The 24,031-nt window shown below is 46.5% G+C and overlaps 1 protein-coding gene across 1 annotated transcript in view; it reads right to left on the bottom strand.

Moving 5' to 3' along the window:
• Positions 1 to 24,031, bottom strand: part of LOC115125652 (plexin-A4-like) — a gene marked incomplete at its 3' end in the record, with an annotated part of 305,241 nt that overhangs the window by 83,572 nt on the left and 197,638 nt on the right. The window contains exon 19 of the mRNA XM_065017000.1: positions 22,362 to 22,630. Within this exon, the coding sequence (XP_064873072.1) occupies positions 22,362 to 22,630 (269 nt within the window). The remainder of the gene's footprint in view (positions 1 to 22,361; positions 22,631 to 24,031) is intronic.

Below are 24,031 nucleotides of genomic sequence, written 5' to 3'. Positions count from 1 at the left end.
AAGACAAGAATAACAGAATGACTTGGAGATGGAGGGAGGAGGGTCTCAGTAAAAGACAAGAATAACAGAATGACTTGGAGATGGAGGGAGGAGGAGTCTCAGTAAAAGACAAGAATAACAGAATGACTTGGAGATGGAGGGAGGAGGGTCTCAGTAAAAGACAAGAATAACAGAATGACTTGGAGATGGAGGGAGGAGGGTCTCAGTAAAAGACAAGAATAACAGAATGACTTGGAGATGGAGGGAGGAGGAGTCTCAGTAAAAGACAAGAATAACAGAATGACTTGGAGATGGAGGGAGGAGGAGTCTCAGTAAAAGACAAGAATAACAGAATGACTTGGAGATGGAGGGAGGAGGAGTCTCAGTAAAAGACAAGAATAACAGAATGACTTGGAGATGGAGGGAGGAGGGTCTCAGTAAAAGACAAGAATAACAGAATGACTTGGAGATGGAGGGAGGAGGAGTCTCAGTAAAAGACAAGAATAACAGAATGACTTGGAGATGGAGGGAGGAGGAGTCTCAGTAAAAGACAAGAATAACAGAATGACTTGGAGATGGAGGGAGGAGGGGTCTCAGTAAAAGACAAGAATAACAGAATGACTTGGAGATGGAGGGAGGAGGAGTCTCAGTAAAAGACAAGAATAACAGAATGACTTGGAGATGGAGGGAGGAGGAGTCTCAGTAAAAGACAAGAATAACAGAATGACTTGGAGATGGAGGGAGGAGGGGTCTCAGTAAAAGACAAGAATAACAGAATGACTTGGAGATGGAGGGAGGAGGAGTCTCAGTAAAAGACAAGAATAACAGAATGACTTGGAGATGGAGGGAGGAGGAGTCTCAGTAAAAGACAAGAATAACAGAATGACTTGGAGATGGAGGGAGGAGGAGTCTCAGTAAAAGACAAGAATAACAGAATGACTTGGAGATGGAGGGAGGAGGGGTCTCAGTAAAAGACAAGAATAACAGAATGACTTGGAGATGGAGGGAGGAGGAGTCTCAGTAAAAGACAAGAATAACAGAATGACTTGGAGATGGAGGGAGGAGGGGTCTCAGTAAAAGACAAGAATAACAGAATGACTTGGAGATGGAGGGAGGAGGGTCTCAGTAAAAGACAAGAATAACAGAATGACTTGGAGATGGAGGGAGGAGGAGTCTCAGTAAAAGACAAGAATAACAGAATGACTTGGAGATGGAGGGAGGAGGAGTCTCAGTAAAAGACAAGAATAACAGAATGACTTGGAGATGGAGGGAGGAGGAGTCTCAGTAAAAGACAAGAATAACAGAATGACTTGGAGATGGAGGGAGGAGGAGTCTCAGTAAAAGACAAGAATAACAGAATGACTTGGAGATGGAGGGAGGAGGGGTCTCAGTAAAAGACAAGAATAACAGAATGACTTGGAGATGGAGGGAGGAGGAGTCTCAGTAAAAGAATGAATAACAGAATGACTTGGAGATGGAGGGAGGAGGAGTCTCAGTAAAAGACAAGAATAACAGAATGACTTGGAGATGGAGGGAGGAGTCTCAGTAAAAGACAAGAATAACAGAATGACTTGGAGATGGAGGGAGGAGGAGTCTCAGTAAAAGACAAGAATAACAGAATGACTTGGAGATGGAGGGAGGAGTCTCAGTAAAAGACAAGAATAACAGAATGACTTGGAGATGGAGGGAGGAGGGGTCTCAGTAAAAGACAAGAATAACAGAATGACTTGGAGATGGAGGGAGGAGGAGTCTGTAAAAGACAAGAATAACAGAATGACTTGGAGATGGAGGGAGGAGGAGTCTCAGTAAAAGACAAGAATAACAGAATGACTTGGAGATGGAGGGAGGAGGGTCTCAGTAAAAGACAAGAATAACAGAATGACTTGGAGATGGAGGGAGGAGGAGTCTCAGTAAAAGACAAAACTTGGAGATGGACAGGAGAGTCTCAGTAAAAACAAGAATAACAGAATGACTTGGAGATGGAGGGAGGAGGGGTCTCAGTAAAAGACAAGAATAACAGAATGACTTGGAGATGGAGGGAGGAGGAGTCTCAGTAAAAGACAAGAATAACAGAATGACTTGGAGATGGAGGGAGGAGGAGTCTCAGTAAAAGACAAGAATAACAGAATGACTTGGAGATGGAGGGAGGAGGGGTCTCAGTAAAAGACAAGAATAACAGAATGACTTGGAGATGGAGGGAGGAGGAGTCTCAGTAAAAGACAAGAATAACAGAATGACTTGGAGATGGAGGGAGGAGGAGTCTCAGTAAAAGACAAGAATAACAGAATGACTTGGAGATGGAGGGAGGAGGAGTCTCAGTAAAAGACAAGAATAACAGAATGACTTGGAGATGGAGGGAGGAGGAGTCTCAGTAAAAGACAAGAATAACAGAATGACTTGGAGATGGAGGAGGAGTCTCAGTAAAAGACAAGAATAACAGAATGACTTGGAGATGGAGGGAGGAGGAGTCTCAGTAAAAGACAAGAATAACAGAATGACTTGGAGATGGAGGGAGGAGTCTCAGTAAAAGACAAGAATAACAGAATGACTTGGAGATGGAGGGAGGAGGGGTCTCAGTAAAAGACAAGAATAACAGAATGACTTGGAGATGGAGGGAGGAGTCTCAGTAAAATGGAAGAATAACAGAATGACTTGGAGATGGAGGGAGGAGGAGTCTCAGTAAAAGACAAGAATAACAGAATGACTTGGAGATGGAGGGAGGAGGGGTCTCAGTAAAAGACAAGAATAACAGAATGACTTGGAGATGGAGGGAGGAGGGGTCTCAGTAAAAGACAAGAATAACAGAATGACTTGGAGATGGAGGGAGAGGAGTCTCAGTAAAAGACAAGAATAACAGAATGACTTGGAGATGGAGGGAGGAGGGGTCTCAGTAAAAGACAAGAATAACAGAATGACTTGGAGATGGAGGGAGGAGTCTCAGTAAAAGGAAGAATAACAGAATGACTTGGAGATGGAGGGAGGAAGTAAAAGACAAGAATAACAGAATGACTTGGAGATGGAGGGAGGAGGGGTCTCAGTAAAAGACAAGAATAACAGAATGACTTGGAGATGGAGGGAGGAGGGTCTCAGTAAAAGACAAGAATAACAGAATGACTTGGAGATGGAGGGAGGAGGAGTCTCAGTAAAAGACAAGAATAACAGAATGACTTGGAGATGGAGGGAGGAGGAGTCTCAGTAAAAGACAAGAATAACAGAATGACTTGGAGATGGAGGAGGAGGAGTCTCAGTAAAAGACAAGAATAACAGAATGACTTGGAGATGGAGGGAGGAGGGTCTCAGTAAAAGACAAGAATAACAGAATGACTTGGAGATGGAGGGGGAGGGTCTCAGTAAAAGACAAGAATAACAGAATGACTTGGAGATGGAGGGAAGGAGTCTCAGTAAAAGACAAGAATAACAGAATGACTTGGAGATGGAGGGAGGAGGGGTCTCAGTAAAAGACAAGAATAACAGAATGACTTGGAGATGGAGGGAGGAGGAGTCTCAGTAAAAGACAAGAATAACAGAATGACTTGGAGATGGAGGGAGGAGGAGTCTCAGTAAAAGACAAGAATAACAGAATGACTTGGAGATGGAGGGAGGAGGGGTCTCAGTAAAAGACAAGAATAACAGAATGACTTGGAGATGGAGGGAGGAGGAGTCTCAGTAAAAGACAAGAATAACAGAATGACTTGGAGATGGAGGGAGGAGGGTCTCAGTAAAAGACAAGAATAACAGAATGACTTGGAGATGGAGGGAGGAGGGGTCTCAGTAAAAGACAAGAATAACAGAATGACTTGGAGATGGAGGGAGGAGGAGTCTCAGTAAAAGACAAGAATAACAGAATGACTTGGAGATGGAGGGAGGAGGAGTCTCAGTAAAAGACAAGAATAACAGAATGACTTGGAGATGGAGGGAGGAGGAGTCTCAGTAAAAGACAAGAATAACAGAATGACTTGGAGATGGAGGGAGGAGGAGTCTCAGTAAAAGACAAGAATAACAGAATGACTTGGAGATGGAGGGAGGAGGAGTCTCAGTAAAAGACAAGAATAACAGAATGACTTGGAGATGGAGGGAGGAGGGGTCTCAATAAAAGACAAGAATAACAGAATGACTTGGAGATGGAGGGAGGAGGGGTCTCAGTAAAAGACAAGAATAACAGAATGACTTGGAGATGGAGGGAGGAGGAGTCTCAGTAAAAGACAAGAATAACAGAATGACTTGGAGATGGAGGGAGGAGGAGTCTCAGTAAAAGACAAGAATAACAGAATGACTTGGAGATGGAGGGAGGAGGAGTCTCAGTAAAAGACAAGAATAACAGAATGACTTGGAGATGGAGGGAGGAGGAGTCTCAGTAAAAGACAAGAATAACAGAATGACTTGGAGATGGAGGGAGGAGGGGTCTCAGTAAAAGACAAGAATAACAGAATGACTTGGAGATGGAGGGAGGAGTCTCAGTAAAATGGAAGAATAACAGAATGACATGGAGATGGAGGGAGGAGGAGTCTCAGTAAAAGACAAGAATAACAGAATGACTTGGAGATGGAGGGAGGAGTCTCAGTAAAAGACAAGAATAACAGAATGACTTGGAGATGGAGTGAGGAGTCTCAGTAAAAGACAAGAATAACAGAATGACTTGGAGATGGAGGGAGGAGTCTCAGTAAAAGACAAGAATAACAGAATGACTTGGAGATGGAGGGAGGAGGGGTCTCAGTAAAAGACAAGAATAACAGAATGACTTGGAGATGGAGGGAGGAGTCTCGTTAAAATGGAAGAATAACAGAATGACTTGGAGATGGAGGGAGGAGGAGTCTCAGTAAAAGACAAGAATAACAGAATGACTTGGAGATGGAGGGAGGAGGGGTCTCAGTAAAAGACAAGAATAACAGAATGACTTGGAGATGGAGGGAGGAGGGGTCTCAGTAAAAGACAAGAATAACAGAATGACTTGGAGATGGAGGGAGGAGTCTCAGTAAAACACAAGAATAACAGAATGACTTGGAGATGGAGGGAGGAGGGGTCTCAGTAAAATGGAAGAATAACAGAATGACTTGGAGATGGAGGGAGGAGGAGTCTCAGTAAAAGACAAGAATAACAGAATGACTTGGAGATGGAGGGAGGAGGAGTCTCAGTAAAAGACAAGAATAACAGAATGACTTGGAGATGGAGGGAGGAGGGGTCTCAGTAAAAGACAAGAATAACAGAATGACTTGGAGATGGAGGGAGGAGTCTCAGTAAAATGGAAGAATAACAGAATGACATGGAGATGGAGGGAGGAGGAGTCTCAGTAAAAGACAAGAATAACAGAATGACTTGGAGATGGAGGGAGGAGTCTCAGTAAAAGACAAGAATAACAGAATGACTTGGAGATGGAGGAGGAGTCTCAGTAAAAGACAAGAATAACAGAATGACTTGGAGATGGAGGGGGAGGAGTCTCAGTAAAAGACAAGAATAACAGAATGACTTGGAGATGGAGGGAGGAGGGTCTCAGTAAAAGACAAGAATAACAGAATGACTTGGAGATGGAGGGAGGTCTCGTTAAAATGGAAGTCTCAGAATGACTTAAAATGTAAAAGACAAGAATAACAGAATGACTTGGAGATGGAGGGAGGAGGAGTCTCAGTAAAAGACAAGAATAACAGAATGACTTGGAGATGGAGGGAGGAGGGGTCTCAGTAAAAGACAAGAATAACAGAATGACTTGGAGATGGAGGGAGGAGGGGTCTCAGTAAAAGACAAGAATAACAGAATGACTTGGAGATGGAGGGGAGGAGTCTCAGTAAAACACAAGAATAACAGAATGACTTGGAGAAGAAGGGTCTCAGTAAAATGGAAGAATAACAGAATGACTTGGAGATGGAGGGAGGAGGGTCTCAGTAAAAGACAAGAATAACAGAATGACTTGGAGATGGAGGGAGGAGGAGTCTCAGTAAAAGACAAGAATAACAGAATGACTTGGAGATGAAGGGAGGAGGGGTCTCAGTAAAAGACAAGAATAACAGAATGACTTGGAGATGGAGGGAGGAGTCTCAGTAAAAGACAAGAATAACAGAATGGCTTGGAGATGGAGGGAGGAGGAGTCTCAGTAAAAGACAAGAATAACAGAATGACTTGGAGATGGAGGGAGAGTCTCAGTAAAATGGAAGAATAACAGAATGACTTGGAGATGGAGGGAGGAGGGTCTCAGTAAAAGACAAGAATAACAGAATGACTTGGAGATGGAGGGAGGAGGAGTCTCAGTAAAAGACAAGAATAACAGAATGACTTGGAGATGGAGGAGGAGGAGTCTCAGTAAAAGACAAGAATAACAGAATGACTTGGAGATGGAGGGAGGAGGAGTCTCAGTAAAAGACAAGAATAACAGAATGACTTGGAGATGGAGGGAGGAGGAGTCTCAGTAAAAGACAAGAATAACAGAATGACTTGGAGATGGAGGGAGGAGGGGTCTCAGTAAAAGACAAGAATAACAGAATGACTTGGAGATGGGGGAGGAGGGTCTCAGTAAAAGACAAGAATAACAGAATGACTTGGAGATGGAGGGAGGAGGGGTCTCAGTAAAAGACAAGAATAACAGAATGACTTGGAGATGAGGAGTCTCAGTAAAAGACAAGAATAACAGAATGACTTGGAGATGGAGGGAGGAGGAGTCTCAGTAAAAGACAAGAATAACAGAATGACTTGGAGATGGAGGGAGGAGGGTCTCAGTAAAATGGAAGAATAACAGAATGACTTGGAGATGGAGGGAGGAGGGTCTCAGTAAAAGACAAGAATAACAGAATGACTTGGAGATGGAGGGAGGAGGGGTCTCAGTAAAAGACAAGAATAACAGAATGACTTGGAGATGGAGGGAGGAGTCTCAGGACAAGTCTGGAGGGAGGAGGAGTCTCAGTAAAAGACAAGAATAACAGAATGACTTGGAGATGGAGGGAGGAGTCTCAGTAAAAGACAAGAATAACAGAATGACTTGGAGATGGAGGGAGGAGGGTCTCAGTAAAAGACAAGAATAACAGAATGACTTGGAGATGGAGGGGGAGGAGTCTCAGTAAAATGGAAGAATAACAGAATGACTTGGAGATGGAGGGAGGAGGGGTCTCAGTAAAAGACAAGAATAACAGAATGACTTGGAGATGGAGGGAGGAGGGTCTCAGTAAAAGACAAGAATAACAGAATGACTTGGAGATGGAGGGAGGAGGAGTCTCAGTAAAAGACAAGAATAACAGAATGACTTGGAGATGGAGGGAGGAGGAGTCTCAGTAAAAGACAAGAATAACAGAATGACTTGGAGATGGAGGGAGGAGGGGTCTCAGTAAAAGACAAGAATAACAGAATGACTTGGAGATGGAGGGAGGAGGGGTCTCAGTAAAAGACAAGAATAACAGAATGACTTGGAGATGGAGGGAGGAGGAGTCTCAGTAAAAGACAAGAATAACAGAATGACTTGGAGATGGAGGGAGGAGGGTCTCAGTAAAAGACAAGAATAACAGAATGACTTGGAGATGGAGGGAGGAGGAGTCTCAGTAAAAGACAAGAATAACAGAATGACTTGGAGATGGAGGGAGGAGGGTCTCAGTAAAAGACAAGAATAACAGAATGAATGACTAAAATGGAAGAATAACAGAATGACATGGAGATGGAGGGAGGAGGAGTCTCAGTAAAAGACAAGAATAACAGAATGACTTGGAGATGGAGGGAGGAGTCTCAGTAAAAGACAAGAATAACAGAATGACTTGGAGATGGAGGGAGGAGGAGTCTCAGTAAAAGACAAGAATAACAGAATGACTTGGAGATGGAGGGAGGAGGAGTCTCAGTAAAAGACAAGAATAACAGAATGACTTGGAGATGGAGGGAGGAGGGGTCTCAGTAAAAGACAAGAATAACAGAATGACTTGGAGATGGAGGGAGGAGTCTCGGTAAAATGGAAGAATAACAGAATGACTTGGAGATGGAGGGAGGAGGAGTCTCAGTAAAAGACAAGAATAACAGAATGACTTGGAGATGGAGGGAGGAGGGGTCTCAGTAAAAGACAAGAATAACAGAATGACTTGGAGATGGAGGGAGGAGGGGTCTCAGTAAAAGACAAGAATAACAGAATGACTTGGAGATGGAGGGAGGAGTCTCAGTAAAACACAAGAATAACAGAATGACTTGGAGATGGAGGGAGGAGGGGTCTCAGTAAAATGGAAGAATAACAGAATGACTTGGAGATGGAGGGAGGAGGGGTCTCAGTAAAATGGAAGAATAACAGAATGACTTGGAGATGGAGGGAGGAGTCTCAGTAAAATACAAGAATAACAGAATGACTTGGAGATGGAGGGAGGAGGGGTCTCAGTAAAAGACAAGAATAACAGAATGACTTGGAGAGGGAGGGAGGAGGGGTCTCAGTAAAAGACAAGAATAACAGAATGACTTGGAGATGGAGGGGTCTCAGTAAAAGACAAGAATAACAGAATGACTTGGAGATGGAGGGAGGAGGAGTCTCAGTAAAATACAAGAATAACAGAATGACTTGGAGATGGAGGGAGGAGTCTCAGTAAAAGACAAGAATAACAGAATGACTTGGAGATGGAGGGAGGAGGGGTCTCAGTAAAAGACAAGAATAACAGAATGACTTGGAGATGGAGGGAGGAGTCTCGGTAAAATGGAAGAATAACAGAATGACTTGGAGATGGAGGGAGGAGGAGTCTCAGTAAAAAAGACAGAATGACTTGGAGAAGAATAACAGAATGACTTGGAGATGGAGGGAGGAGGAGTCTCAGTAAAAGACAAGAATAACAGAATGACTTGGAGATGGAGGGAGGAGGGGTCTCAGTAAAAGACAAGAATAACAGAATGACTTGGAGATGGAGGGAGGAGGGGTCTCAGTAAAAGACAAGAATAACAGAATGACTTGGAGATGGAGGGAGGAGGAGTCTCAGTAAAAGACAAGAATAACAGAATGACTTGGAGATGGAGGGAGGAGTCTCAGTAAAACACAAGAATAACAGAATGACTTGGAGATGGAGGGAGGAGGGGTCTCAGTAAAATGGAAGAATAACAGAATGACTTGGAGATGGAGGGAGGAGGGGTCTCAGTAAAATGGAAGAATAACAGAATGACTTGGAGATGGAGGGAGGAGTCTCAGTAAAATACAAGAATAACAGAATGACTTGGAGATGGAGGGAGGAGGGGTCTCAGTAAAAGACAAGAATAACAGAATGACTTGGAGAGGGAGGGAGGAGGGGTCTCAGTAAAAGACAAGAATAACAGAATGACTTGGAGATGGAGGGGTCTCAGTAAAAGACAAGAATAACAGAATGACTTGGAGATGGAGGGAGGAGGAGTCTCAGTAAAAGACAAGAATAACAGAATGACTTGGAGATGGAGGGAGGAGTCTCAGTAAAATGGAAGAATAACAGAATGACTTGGAGATGGAGGGAGGAGGAGTCTCAGTAAAATGGAAGAATAACAGAATGACTTGAGTCTTTATCTCCTCTTTCATCTCCCGCGTTTTCTCCTCTTTTGTTATTTTATGTGTGTGTGTGTTCTTAAAGAACGTGTTCAGAAAGGTGTGTGTAACTGTGTGTGTTTGTGGGTTTTTTTGTCAGTGCGAGCCAGGCCCTCCAGTAATGATCTGTTTTGGCACGGCCCCACAGGGAGTCCAAATGACCATCCTCTATCCAAGCTCTGCCTATAGGGAAGATGGAATGAAGGGCTGCTGTACCTAACATGTTCACAACGGTCCGACATCCTCCTCAGCCTCCTCTCGACTGCCACATCTCTACAACGTATCAGTAACGTTACTGATAAGTTAACATGGCTGTAATGCTCTGTGATATTGCATGTTGGCATGAGGTAGTGTGCCCGCTTGGCACCCAGTCAACCAAGTCAACTTGATGGTACTTAGTTTCCCCTGGTTACAGAGCAGTCGTTTTGCCTCTGCACGTGAGATGGGAACCAGGGAATTCCTGGATTGCAGATTCGGTGGGACGCATTAGTATGTCGTGCAGAGCGACGCTCTATAAAACGGAGGCTTAACGCTCAATGTATCTTCACAGCTCTCCCACTCATCCCACAGACATTTCTTTACAGGCATCTGGCATCGCACTGATCATGATAATCTAAACCATGGGTGCTGAAGCAACAGATGTGGCTTACAAACAGAGTTTTGACACCAGAGGTCATTAATGAGGGTTCTGTAGACCATATCGTCCTAGGGTGTTATTGATTGTGATAGATAAGCTCTTAAAATCAATAAGATGTTAAAGGACAGGATTCTCAGTGACGTTTTTTCACTCTACCCTCCTCTGGGCCAAGTGGGGGTCACAAGGCTTTTCTTCTGTTAACCAAACACGCAGCTACGTTGTAGCTCTGCTGCTAGCCACGCCCCCTTCCTCCAATCCCACGTGTTAAAGCACCACAGCATGAAGTCAAAAATGATTTCAATTTCCCACTCGGGCTCCTGGGGAGAAGATTGTCTGTCTGACGCAGAGCACAGGCTGCGTACCCAATGGCACCCTATGTCCTTTATAGAGCACTACTTTTGCACTACTTTTTTCACGACCTCATCCCTGATCAAAAGTAGTGCACTACATAGGGAATAGGGTACAATTTGGGACGTAGAGGCAGTCTCAGTGCTTAGGCTGACGTCTTCTTACTAGCACTACTGAGATAATCCTCACAGTATAATCAGAGGACCTCTAGCTCCTACTGATTATTATCCCCTGTGTGTGTGTGTGTGTGTGTGTGTGTGTGTGTGTGTGCGTGTGTGTGTGTGTGTGTGTGTGTGTGTGTGTGTGTGCATCAGGAGAGGCAGATGGACGGTTGCTGGTTAAAGGAAATAATAGTAGCCCCGATTTTTAAAATGATATATTATATCATAGATGGATGAAAGAAATCTGAGCCGTGGAAAAGGTTCAGCAGCTATTTTAGTATGCATGAAGAGAGAATGAGAGGGTGTAAGCAGGGGGTGGGGGGGTGGAGGAAGGAGAGGGGGCTGACAGAGGAGGGCGCAGAAATGCGACAGATGGTTGTGGAAGTCTCTCGTTAGTTAGTTTGCCTGGTGGTATGCTTCAGCTGAGGTTGAGACGGGCAGATGGGGATGTAGAGAAAGGCGGGAGAGGAGAGTGGAGGAGAGGAGAGTAGAGGAGAATGGAGGAGAGGAGAATGGAGAGTGGAGGAGAGGAGAGTGGAGGAGAATGGAGGAGAGGAGAATGGAGAGTGAATGAGAGGGGTGGAGAATGGAGGAGAGGGGTGGAGAGTGGAGGAGAGGGGTGGAGAGTGGAGGAGGAGAGGAGAGTGGAGTGGAGGAGAATGGAGGAGAGGGGTGGAGAGTGGAGGAGGAGAGGAGAGTGGAGTGGAGGAGAATGGAGGAGGGTGGAGGAGAGGAGAGTGGAGTGGAGGAGGAGAGGAGAGTGGAGTGGAGGAGAATGGAGGAGAGGGGTGGAGAGTGGAGGAGGAGAGGAGAGTGGAGTGGAGGAGAATGGAGGAGAGTGGAGGAGAGGGGTAGAGAGGGGTGGAGAGTGGAGGAGAGGGGTGGAGAGTGGAGGAGAGAGAGGAGAGTGGAGTGGAGGAGAATGGAGGAGAGGGGTGGAGAGTGGAGGAGAGGGGTGGAGAGTGGAGGAGAGGGGTGGAGAGTGGAGGAGGAGAGGAGAGTGGAGGAGAATGGAGGAGAGTGGAGGAGGAGAGGAGAGTGGAGTGGAGGAGAATGGAGGAGAGTGGAGGAGAGGGGTAGAGAGGGGTGGAGAGTGGAGGAGAGGGGTGGAGAGTAGAGGAGGAGAGGAGAGTGGAGTGGAGGAGAATGGAGGAGAGTGGAGGAGAGGGGTGGAGAGTGGAGGAGAGGGGTGGAGAGTGGAGGAGGAGAGGAGAGTGGAGTGGAGGAGAATGGAGGAGAGTGGAGGAGAGGGGGTGGAGAGTGGAGGAGAGGGGTGGAGAGGGGTGGAGAGTGGAGGAGAGGGGTGGAGAGTGGAGGAGAGGGGTGGAGAGTGGAGGAGAGGGGTGGAGAGGGGTGGAGAGTGGAGGAGAGGGGTGGAGAGTGGAGGAGAGGGGTGGAGAGGGGTGGAGAGTGGAGGAGAGGGGTGGAGAGTGGAGGAGGAGAGGAGAGTGGAGTGGAGGAGAATGGAGGAGAGTGGAGGAGAGGGGTGGAGAGTGGAGGAGAGGGGTGGAGAGTGGAGGAGAGGGGTGGAGAGTGGAGGAGAGGGGAGGAGAGTGCAGGAGAGGGGTGGAGAGTGGAGGAGAGTGGAGGAGAGGGGTGGAGAGTGGAGGAGAGTGGTGGAGAGTGAAGGAGAGGGGTGGAGAGTGGAGGAGAGGGGTGGAGAGTGGAGGAGAGGGGTGGAGAGTGGAGGAGAGGGGTGGAGAGTTTGTCTTGGAAGCGGTGATGGGAAGCTGGTCTGGACACAGTGCCAGAGATGCCCTGCTTATGCACTTTGAGCAGTGATTTAGTAAACAAGTAAAAAGGCAAAGAGGGGGAAAGACAGAGAAAAGAGAGAGAAAGAGAGATGGCCTGCGCAGAGGCGGGGGGGAGAGAGAGAGAGGTTCGGGAGATAGATGGATAGAGCGAGAAAGAGAGAGAGAGATGGAGAGAGACAATGAGAGAGAGGGAGATTGGGAGGACACAGAGGGAGGGGAAAGGGAGAGATATATTGAGGGACAGGGTGGGTGTTACTCCGAGCCCAGATTTAGCCTTCCCATCACAGCTGAGTGAGTCTGGGTGTCTCCTCTATTTTGGGCGTGTATCCAGGGCCAAGCAGCAAGTATGTGACTGTGTGTTAGGGCTAGCAGCTATAGGTTAGCCAGACTGAGGGTGGCCACGTGTGATAGCACAAGCGGCTAAAAGTTAGCCTTCACACTGAGGGTGACTGTGTGTGTTAACAGTTAGCCTCCACACTGAGGGTGACTGTGTGTGTTAGCGCTAGCAGCTAATAGTTAGCCTCCACACTGAGGTTACTGTGTGTGTTAGCGCTAGCGGTTAACAGTTAGCTCACTACTAAGGGTAGCCCCTCTAGTCTGACAGTGTTCCAGCAGCTAGCCACTCTAGTCTGACAGTGTTCCAGCAGCTAGCCCCTCTAGTCTAACAGTGTTCCAGCAGCTAGCCCCTCTAGTCTGATAGTGTTCCCGCAGCTAGCCCCTCTAGTCTGACAGTGTTCCAGCAGCTAGCCCCTTTACTCTGACAGTGTTCCAGCAGCTAGCCCCTCTAGTCTGAGTGTTCCCGCAGCTAGCCCCTCTAGTCTGACAGTGTTCCAGCAGCTAGCCCCTCTAGTCTGACAGTGTTCCAGCAGCTAGCCCCTCTAGTCTAACAGTGTTCCAGCAGCTAGCCCCTCTAGTCTGATAGTGTTCCCGCAGCTAGCCCCTCTACTCTGACAGTGTTCCAGCAGCTAGCCCCTCTAGTCTGAGTGTTCCAGCAGCTAGCCCCTCTAGTCTGACAGTGTTCCAGCAGCTAGCCCCTCTAGTCTGACAGTGTTCCAGCAGCTAGCCCCTCTAGTCTGATAGTGTTCCAGCAGCTAGCCCCTCTAGTCTGACAGTGTTCCAGCAGCTAGCCCCTCTAGTCTGACAGTGTTTCAGCAGCTAGCCCCTCTAGTTTGACAGTGTTCCAGCAGCTAGCCCCTCTAGTCTGGTAGTGTTCCAGTAGCTAGCCCCTCTAGTCTGGTAGTGTTCCAGCAACTAGCCCCTCTAGTCTGGTAGTGTTCCAGCAGCTAGCCCCTCTAGTCTGGTAGTGTTCCAGCAGATAGCCCCTCTAGTCTGACAGTGTTCCAGCAGCTAGCCCCTCTAGTCTGACAGTGTTCCAGCAGCTAGCCCCTCTAGTCTGGTAGTGTTCCAGCAACTAGCCCCTCTAGTCTGGTAGTGTTCCAGCAGCTAGCCCCTCTAGTCTGACAGTGTTCCAGCAGCTAGCCCCTCTAGTCTGGTAGTGTTCCAGCAGCTAGCCCCTCTAGTCTGGTAGTGTTCCAGCAGCTAGCCCCTCTAGTCTGACAGTGTTCACGCAGCTAGCCCCTCTAGTCTGGTAGTGTTCCAGCAGCTAGCCCCTCTAGTCTGGTAGTGTTCCAGCAGCTAGCCCCTCTAGTCTGACAGTGTTCCCGCAGCTAGCCCCTCTAGTCTGACAGTGTTCCCGCAGCTAGCCCCTCTAGTCTGACAGTGTGCCCGCAGCTAGCCCCTCTAGTCTGACAGTGTTCCCGCAGCTAGCCCCTCTAGTCTGACAGTGTGCCCGCAGCTAGCCCCTCTAGTCTGGTAGTGTTCCAGCAGCTAGCCCCTCTAGTCTGGTAGTGTTCCAGCAGATAGCCCCTCTAGTCTGACAGTGTTCCCGCAGCTAGCCCCTCTAGTCTGGTAGTGTTCCAGCAGCTAGCCCCTCTAGTCTGGTAGTGTTCCAGCAGCTAGCCCCTCTAGTCTGACAGTGTTCCCGCAGCTAGCCCCTCTAGTCTGACAGTGTTCCCGCAGCTAGCCCCTCTAGTCTGGTAGTGTTCTAGCAGCTAGCCCCTCTAGTCTGGTAGTGTTCCAGCAGCTAGCCCCTCTAGTCTGGTAGTGTTCCAGCAGCTAGCCCCTCTAGTCTGGTAGTGTTCCAGCAGCTAGCCCCTCTAGTCTGGTAGTGTTCCAGCAGCTAGCCCCTCTAGTCTGGTAGTGTTCCAGCAGCTAGCCCCTCTAGTCTGGTAGTGTTCCAGCAGCTAGCCCCTCTAGTCTGGTAGTGTTCCAGCAGCTAGCCCCTCTAGTCTGGTAGTGTTCCAGCAGCTAGCCCCTCTAGTCTGGTAGTGTTCCAGCAGCTAGCCCCTCTAGTCTGGTAGTGTTCCAGCAGCTAGCCCTTCTAGTCTGGTAGTTCCACTATTGATTTTACAGACTGTATTATACTGTAATATTTACTGTAGTGTTTTGCTGACATGAATGTATGATTTACTATAGTGTTTTAGTTTTATTGTCTTTGACATAGGAGTGGGGGCTTTCGCCTTGAGGCAACCTACTGGACAAATACTTAAAGATCACATTTTTCACAACCTTTAGGTAGATAGGACTGTGGTCTGAACAGAGAGTTCAGAGCTTCTACTTCTTTTCTATAACCTGTAAGGAACACAATATATCGTCTGTACTTGGCATGTAGGTTTCTCACTTATGGGTGGCACAAATTGGGATTTTGGGAAGGGGATTGGGCAGATTATATGCAAATTAAATACACTAGTATTTCCATATATACTGTAGACATTACTCAAATATTTACTACAGTGTTTCTTTTCAGATAAAACTGTAATATCTATTATAGTATTCTACAGTATACTACAACATTCTATAGTAAGTACTATACACGATCAAGTGACACTACAGCGTTTAGTATAATATTCTACACTATACTACAGAATTCTATAGTAAGTACTGTAGTATTGTTTCATTTGGGATTGAGGGAGTTTACTGCCTGGTAATGGCTCCGGAAGCTCTGGGTGTGATTAATCATGCCTTGCCCATACAGCATTAATCAAATGCCGCATCCAAGATCTTTCTGTTAAACGTCTCCTTCATGATGTGAATAAGCGGTTCATCTTCTGACACAACAATACGCTCAATACGCTCCCATGTTAGTGAACAGCTAGCGAACAGAGGAATCTGTGTCTCCATGTTAGTGAACAGCTAGCGAACAGAGGAATCTGTGTCTCCATGTTAGTGAACAGCTAGCGAACAGAGGAATCTGTGTCTCCATGTTAGTGAACAGCTAGCGAACAGAGGAATCTGTGTCTCCATGTTAGTGAACAGCTAGCGAACAGAGGAATCTGTGTCTCCATGTTAGTGAACAGCTAGCGAACAGAGGAATCTGTGTCTCCATGTTAGTGAACAGCTAGCGAACAGAGGAATCTGTGTCTCCATGTTAGTGAACAGCTAGCGAACAGAGGAATCTGTGTCTCCATGTTAGTGAACAGCTAGCGAACAGAGGAATCTGTGTCTCCATGTTAGTGAACAGCTAGCGAACAGAGGAATCTGTGTCTCCATGTGAACAGCTAGAACACAGAGGAATCTGTGTCTCCATGTTAGTGAACAGCTAGCGAACAGAGGAATCTGTGTCTCCATGTTAGTGAACAGCTAGCGAACAGAGGAATCTGTGTCTCCATGTTAGTGAACAGCTAGCGAACAGAGGAATCTGTGTCTCCATGTTAGTGAACAGCTAGCGAACAGAGGAATCTGTGTCTCCATGTTAGTGAACAGCTAGCGAACAGAGGAATCTGTGTCTCCATGTTAGTGAACAGCTAGCGAACAGAGGAATCTGTGTCTCCATGTTAGTGAACAGCTAGCGAACAGAGGAATCTGTGTCTCCATGTTAGTGAACAGCTAGCGAACAGAGGAATCTGTGTCTCCATGTTAGTGAACAGCTAGCGAACAGAGGAATCTGTGTCTCCATGTTAGTGAACAGCTAGCGAACAGAGGAATCTGTGTCTCCATGTTAGTGAACAGCTAGCGAACAGAGGAATCTGTGTCTCCATGTTAGTGAACAGCTAGCGAACAGAGGAATCTGTGTCTCCATGTTAGTGAACAGCTAGCGAACAGAGGAATCTGTGTCTCCATGTTAGTGAACAGCTAGCGAACAGAGGAATCTGTGTCTCCATGTTAGTGAACAGCTAGCGAACAGAGGAATCTGTGTCTCCATGTTAGTGAACAGCTAGCGAACAGAGGAATCTGTGTCTCCATGTTAGTGAACAGCTAGCGAACAGAGGAATCTGTGTCTCCATGTTAGTGAACAGCTAGCGAACAGAGGAATCTGTGTCTCCATGTTAGTGAACAGCTAGCGAACAGAGGAATCTGTGTCTCCATGTTAGTGAACAGCTAGCGAACAGAGGAATCTGTGTCTCCATGTTAGTGAACAGCTAGCGAACAGAGGAATCTGTGTCTCCATGTTAGTGAACAGCTAGCGAACAGAGGAATCTGTGTCTCCATGTTAGTGAACAGCTAGCTAACAGAGGAATCTGTGTCTCCATGTTAGTGAACAGCTAGCGAACAGAGGAATCTGTGTCTCCATGTTAGTGAACAGCTAGCGAACAGAGGAATCTGTGTCTCCATGTTAGTGAACAGCTAGCGAACAGAGGAATCTGTGTCTCCATGTTAGTGAACAGCTAGCGAACAGAGGAATCTGTGTCTCCATGTTAGTGAACAGCTAGCGAACAGAGGAATCTGTGTCTCCATGTTAGTGAACAGCTAGCGAACAGAGGAATCTGTGTCTCCATGTTAGTGAACAGCTAGCGAACAGAGGAATCTGTGTCTCCATGTTAGTGAACAGCTAGCGAACAGAGGAATCTGTGTCTCCATGTTAGTGAACAGCTAGCGAACAGAGGAATCTGTGTCTCCATGTTAGTGAACAGCTAGCGAACAGAGGAATCTGTGTCTCCATGTTAGTGAACAGCTAGCGAACAGAGGAATCTGTGTCTCCATGTTAGTGAACAGCTAGCGAACAGAGGAATCTGTGTCTCCATGTTAGTGAACAGCTAGCGAACAGAGGAATCTGTGTCTCCATGTTAGTGAACAGCTAGCGAACAGAGGAATCTGTGTCTCCATGTTAGTGAACAGCTAGCGAACAGAGGAATCTGTGTCTCCATGTTAGTGAACAGCTAGCGAACAGAGGAATCTGTGTCTCCATGTTAGTGAACAGCTAGCGAACAGAGGAATCTGTGTCTCCATGTTAGTGAACAGCTAGTGAAACAGAGGAATCTGTGTCTCCATGTTAGTGAACAGCTAGCGAACAGAGGAATCTGTGTCTCCATGTTAGTGAACAGCTAGCGAACAGAGGAATCTGTGTCTCCATGTTAGTGAACAGCTAGCGAACAGAGGAATCTGTGTCTCCATGTTAGTGAACAGCTAGCGAACAGAGGAATCTGTGTCTCCATGTTAGTGAACAGCTAGCGAACAGAGGAATCTGTGTCTCCATGTTAGTGAACAGCTAGCGAACAGAGGAATCTGTGTCTCCATGTTAGTGAACAGCTAGCGAACAGAGGAATCTGTGTCTCCATGTTAGTGAACAGCTAGCGAACAGAGGAATCTGTGTCTCCATGTTAGTGAACAGCTAGCGAACAGAGGAATCTGTGTCTCCATGTTAGTGAACAGCTAGCGAACAGAGGAATCTGTGTCTCCATGTTAGTGAACAGCTAGCGAACAGAGGAATCTGTGTCTCCATGTTAGTGAACAGCTAGCGAACAGAGGAATCTGTGTCTCCATGTTAGTGAACAGCTAGCGAACAGAGGAATCTGTGTCTCCATGTTAGTGAACAGCTAGCGAACAGAGGAATCTGTGTCTCCATGTTAGTGAACAGCTAGCGAACAGAGGAATCTGTGTCTCCATGTTAGTGAACAGCTAGCGAACAGAGGAATCTGTGTCTCCATGTTAGTGAACAGCTAGCGAACAGAGGAATCTGTGTCTCCATGTTAGTGAACAGCTAGCGAACAGAGGAATCTGTGTCTCCATGTTAGTGAACAGCTAGCGAACAGAGGAATCTGTGTCTCCATGTTAGTGAACAGCTAGCGAACAGAGGAATCTGTGTCTCCATGTTAGTGAACAGCTAGCGAACAGAGGAATCTGTGTCTCCATGTTAGTGAACAGCTAGCGAACAGAGGAATCTGTGTCTCCATGTTAGTGAACAGCTAGCGAACAGAGGAATCTGTGTCTCCATGTTAGTGAACAGCTAGCGAACAGAGGAATCTGTGTCTCCATGTTAGTGAACAGCTAGCGAACAGAGGAATCTGTGTCTCCATGTTAGTGAACAGCTAGCGAACAGAGGAATCTGTGTCTCCATGTTAGTGAACAGCTAGCGAACAGAGGAATCTGTGTCTCCATGTTAGTGAACAGCTAGCGAACAGAGGAATCTGTGTCTCCATGTTAGTGAACAGCTAGCGAACAGAGGAATCTGTGTCTCCATGTTAGTGAACAGCTAGCGAACAGAGGAATCTGTGTCTCCATGTTAGTGAACAGCTAGCGAACAGAGGAATCTGTGTCTCCATGTTAGTGAACAGCTAGCGAACAGAGGAATCTGTGTCTCCATGTTAGTGAACAGCTAGCGAACAGAGGAATCTGTGTCTCCATGTTAGTGAACAGCTAGCGAACAGAGGAATCTGTGTCTCCATGTTAGTGAACAGCTAGCGAACAGAGGAATCTGTGTCTCCATGTTAGTGAACAGCTAGCGAACAGAGGAATCTGTGTCTCCATGTTAGTGAACAGCTAGCGAACAGAGGAATCTGTGTCTCCATGTTAGTGAACAGCTAGCGAACAGAGGAATCTGTGTCTCCATGTTAGTGAACAGCTAGCGAACAGAGGAATCTGTGTCTCCATGTTAGTGAACAGCTAGCTTAACAGAGGAATCTGTGTCTCCATGTTAGTGAACAGAGGAACAGAGGAATCTGTGTCTCCATGTTAGTGAACAGCTAGCGAACAGAGGAATCTGTGTCTCCATGTTAGTGAACAGCTAGCGAACAGAGGAATCTGTGTCTCCATGTTAGTGAACAGCTAGCGAACAGAGGAATCTGTGTCTCCATGTTAGTGAACAGCTAGCGAACAGAGGAATCTGTGTCTCCATGTTAGTGAACAGCTAGCGAACAGAGGAATCTGTGTCTCCATGTTAGTGAACAGCTAGCGAACAGAGGAATCTGTGTCTCCATGTTAGTGAACAGCTAGCGAACAGAGGAATCTGTGTCTCCATGTTAGTGAACAGCTAGCGAACAGAGGAATCTGTGTCTCCATGTTAGTGAACAGCTAGCGAACAGAGGAATCTGTGTCTCCATGTTAGTGAACAGCTAGCGAACAGAGGAATCTGTGTCTCCATGTTAGTGAACAGCTAGCGAACAGAGGAATCTGTGTCTCCATGTTAGTGAACAGCTAGCGAACAGAGGAATCTGTGTCTCCATGTTAGTGAACAGCTAGCGAACAGAGGAATCTGTGTCTCCATGTTAGTGAACAGCTAGCGAACAGAGGAATCTGTGTCTCCATGTTAGTGAACAGCTAGCGAACAGAGGAATCTGTGTCTCCATGTTAGTGAACAGCTAGCGAACAGAGGAATCTGTGTCTCCATGTTAGTGAACAGCTAGCGAACAGAGGAATCTGTGTCTCCATGTTAGTGAACAGCTAGCGAACAGAGGAATCTGTGTCTCCATGTTAGTGAACAGCTAGCGAACAGAGGAATCTGTGTCTCCATGTTAGTGAACAGCTAGCGAACAGAGGAATCTGTGTCTCCATGTTAGTGAACAGCTAGCGAACAGAGGAATCTGTGTCTCCATGTTAGTGAACAGCTAGCGAACAGAGGAATCTGTGTCTCCATGTTAGTGAACAGCTAGCGAACAGAGGAATCTGTGTCTCCATGTTAGTGAACAGCTAGCGAACAGAGGAATCTGTGTCTCCATGTTAGTGAACAGCTAGCGAACAGAGGAATCTGTGTCTCCATGTTAGTGAACAGCTAGCGAACAGAGGAATCTGTGTCTCCATGTTAGTGAACAGCTAGCGAACAGAGGAATCTGTGTCTCCATGTTAGTGAACAGCTAGCGAACAGAGGAATCTGTGTCTCCATGTTAGTGAACAGCTAGCGAACAGAGGAATCTGTGTCTCCATGTTAGTGAACAGCTAGCGAACAGAGGAATCTGTGTCTCCATGTTAGTGAACAGCTAGCGAACAGAGGAATCTGTGTCTCCATGTTAGTGAACAGCTAGCGAACAGAGGAATCTGTGTCTCCATGTTAGTGAACAGCTAGCGAACAGAGGAATCTGTGTCTCCATGTTAGTGAACAGCTAGCGAACAGAGGAATCTGTGTCTCCATGTTAGTGAACAGCTAGCGAACAGAGGAATCTGTGTCTCCATGTTAGTGAACAGCTAGCGAACAGAGGAATCTGTGTAGCGAACTCCATGTTAGTGAACAGCTAGCGAACAGAGGAATCTGTGTCTCCATGTTAGTGAACAGCTAGCGAACAGAGGAATCTGTGTCTCCATGTTAGTGAACAGCTAGCATGTTAGTGAACAGCTAGCGAACAGAGGAATCTGTGTCTCCATGTTAGTGAACAGCTAGCGAACAGAGGAATCTGTGTCTCCATGTTAGTGAACAGCTAGCGAACAGAGGAATCTGTGTCTCCATGTTAGTGAACAGCTAGCGAACAGAGGAATCTGTGTCTCCATGTTAGTGAACAGCTAGCGAACAGAGGAATCTGTGTCTCCATGTTAGTGAACAGCTAGCGAACAGAGGAATCTGTGTCTCCATGTTAGTGAACAGCTAGCGAACAGAGGAATCTGTGTCTATCTTCATTGGGGAGGAGGATTTCGCCCGAGGGAGGACGGGAGGTTTGCAATTGAAATTAGGAAGATTAAATTCATTTACGACATGCCTATCAAATCATTGGGGAGGCTGACTGAGCAGTGAGCACCCTGAGCAAATGTGTGATACAACGACCACACGGACCAACATCTTTTTCAAGGGTAACCGAGATGGTCACAACACCTCCAGCACCATATATGGTGATATGGTGTTGAATTGAAGTGGTGGTACTGTGTATATGATACAGGCTGACACAGGGAAGTGCTGATTGAGTGGGGAGTAGCTAGGGCTTTTAACAATCCCATTTATTTTTCAACTGAGGATTTTTACAGCTTTTTTTAATTGGATTCTCCGCTAATTAATCGTAATTATATTCTAATGATGTGCGTGTCAGAGTACTACATGTTTCTGAGACAAAGTGATCATTTCAATGTCATTGAAGTTAATTCCACATGTCACCGCCATGAAACAGTGAATATGGAGCGATCAGGCGTGGCTGATCGGCTTGCTGCTTGACTAATACACTAATTCTACAAAGTCCAGTTTCAAAGGACGCATCCCAAATGGCACCCTATGGGCCCTGGCCAAAAGTACTGCACTATATAGTAAATAAGGATTTTACCCTGTTCTTAGTTTTAGCATAAACCAGCCATTCTAGAGAGTTAGAGTTGGAGAAGAAGTACGAACATTGGTATTAATGATCAATTGAGAGCGGCTTGGAGAGGGAAAGCAAACCCACAGCCACAGTTGTCCATTACCATTGAGTGGAAATCTATGAGTGTTAATGTGTAGGATAAAGCTAATGCAACGTTGATGTTAGCATTAGTCAGCTGTTCAGAGCTTAAATGCTTAAGAGCTCCGTGAGGGCCCAATCATTCACTCTGCCGCAGATAGAGAGAGAGAGAAAGAGAGCGAGAGAAGAGAGTGATGAAGAGAGCGAGAGAAGAGAGTGATGAAGAGAGCGAGAGAAAGAGAGCAAGAGAAGAGAGTGATGAAGAGAGATAGAGAAGTGTGTGTGTGAGTTTGTGCAGGTGTTCTGGAGAAGTGAAGTCACTCACCCTTCTCCCCAGACACAGAGAGGTGAGGACAGAGCCAAGGCCTTTGTCTTAATGAGGCCAGAGATGGCCCACGAGAGTCACACACACACACTTCTCCCCTCTCCCCTCACCTTCGGAGCAGCAGCTTGGGGTGGTTCTTGCTCTCCAGGTTGCGGTCGATGAGGTCAGAGAGCAGGTGCTTGAGGACATCGGTGGCGTACTCCAGTTTACTCTGCAGCATTGTCATGATGAGCGAGGCCACGTTGCCGCGGTCGCGCATGGAGAAGCCGCGCTGCGACTCGAGCGTGCGGATGAATGAGAGCAGGAAGACCTTGTTGTTGATGAGCTGGCCGAACAGCTTCAGGCCCTTCTCCACCTGCTCCTGTCTGTAGCCCGGCACCTGGGAGACAGGGAGGAGAAGAAGAGAGGAAAGGGAGGAGAGACGGATACGCTTAGATGACAATTTATTTATTTAACTAGGCAAGTCAGTTAAGAACAAATTCTTATTTTCAATGACAGCCTAGGAACATTGGGTTAACTGCCTTGTTCAGGGGCAGAATGACAGATTTGTACCTTGTCAGCTCGGGGAGTCCAACGGTCTAACCACTAACCTGCCGCCCGTCAGAGGTCACACTTGTCTCAGATACAGAGACTGTTTGGGGTCAAGGTTTGGGGTCAGTCATGCATGCATACATTTTACACATGGGTGGTCGGGGAATGGAATCCACTACCCTGGTGTTACAAACACCATGCTCTACCAACTGAGATACAAAGGACCACATGGTCAGGCCAAACGCCTGGCCCAAGTCATGGGTGTAACATAACATCACTACATCCCTAGTCATTAGAGTAACATGGACCCACCACTAGAGGAATCAGACATCACTACATCCCTAGTCATTAGAGTAACATGGACCCAACACTAGAGGAATCAGACATCACTACATCCTTAGTCATTAGAGTAACATGGACCCAACACTAGAGGAATCAGACATCACTACATCCCTAGTCATTAGAGTAACATGGACCCAACACTAGAGGAATCAGACATCACTACATCCCTCGTCATTAGAGTAACATGAAGCCAACACTAGAGGAATCAGACATCACTACATCCCTAGTCATTAGAGTAACATGAAGCCAACACTAGAGGAATCAGACATCACTACATCCCTAGTCATTAGAGTAACATGGACCCAACACTAGAGGAATCAGACATCACTACATCCCTAGTCATTAGAGTAACATGAAGCCAACACTAGAGGAATCAGACATCACTACATCCCTAGTCATTAGAGTAACATGGACCCAACACTAGAGGAATCAGACATCACTACATCCCTAGTCATTAGAGTAACATGAATCCAACACTAGAGGAATCAGACATCACTACATCCCTAGTCATTAGAGTAACATGAAGCCAACACTAGAGGAATCAGACATCACTACATCCCTAGTCATTAGAGTAACATGAAGCCAACACTAGAGGAATCAGACATCACTACATCCCTCGTCATTAGAGTAACATGAACCCAACACTGGAGGAATCAGACATCCAGGGATAGGCCATAGACTCTGACTGACTGTGGGGAAGAACTCATTCCATGGCCTTGGCATCTCCCATTCCAGCCAAATCCATTATCACTCCACTGGCTCAATTCAAATCAAATCAAATTTTACTTGTCACATACACATGGTTAGCAGATGTTAATGTGAGTGTAGCGAAATGCTTGTGCTTCTAGTTCCGACAATGCAGTATTAACCAACCTAGCTGTTAAGACCTGGTTCTCTCAAATGACAG

Source organism: Oncorhynchus nerka, unplaced genomic scaffold (assembly GCF_034236695.1).
Source record: "Oncorhynchus nerka isolate Pitt River unplaced genomic scaffold, Oner_Uvic_2.0 unplaced_scaffold_690, whole genome shotgun sequence".
Classification (NCBI taxonomy): domain Eukaryota; kingdom Metazoa; phylum Chordata; class Actinopteri; order Salmoniformes; family Salmonidae; genus Oncorhynchus; species Oncorhynchus nerka.
The sequence above is the reverse complement of the archived record's forward strand: the minus strand, read 5'-3'. Positions and strand labels throughout refer to the sequence as shown.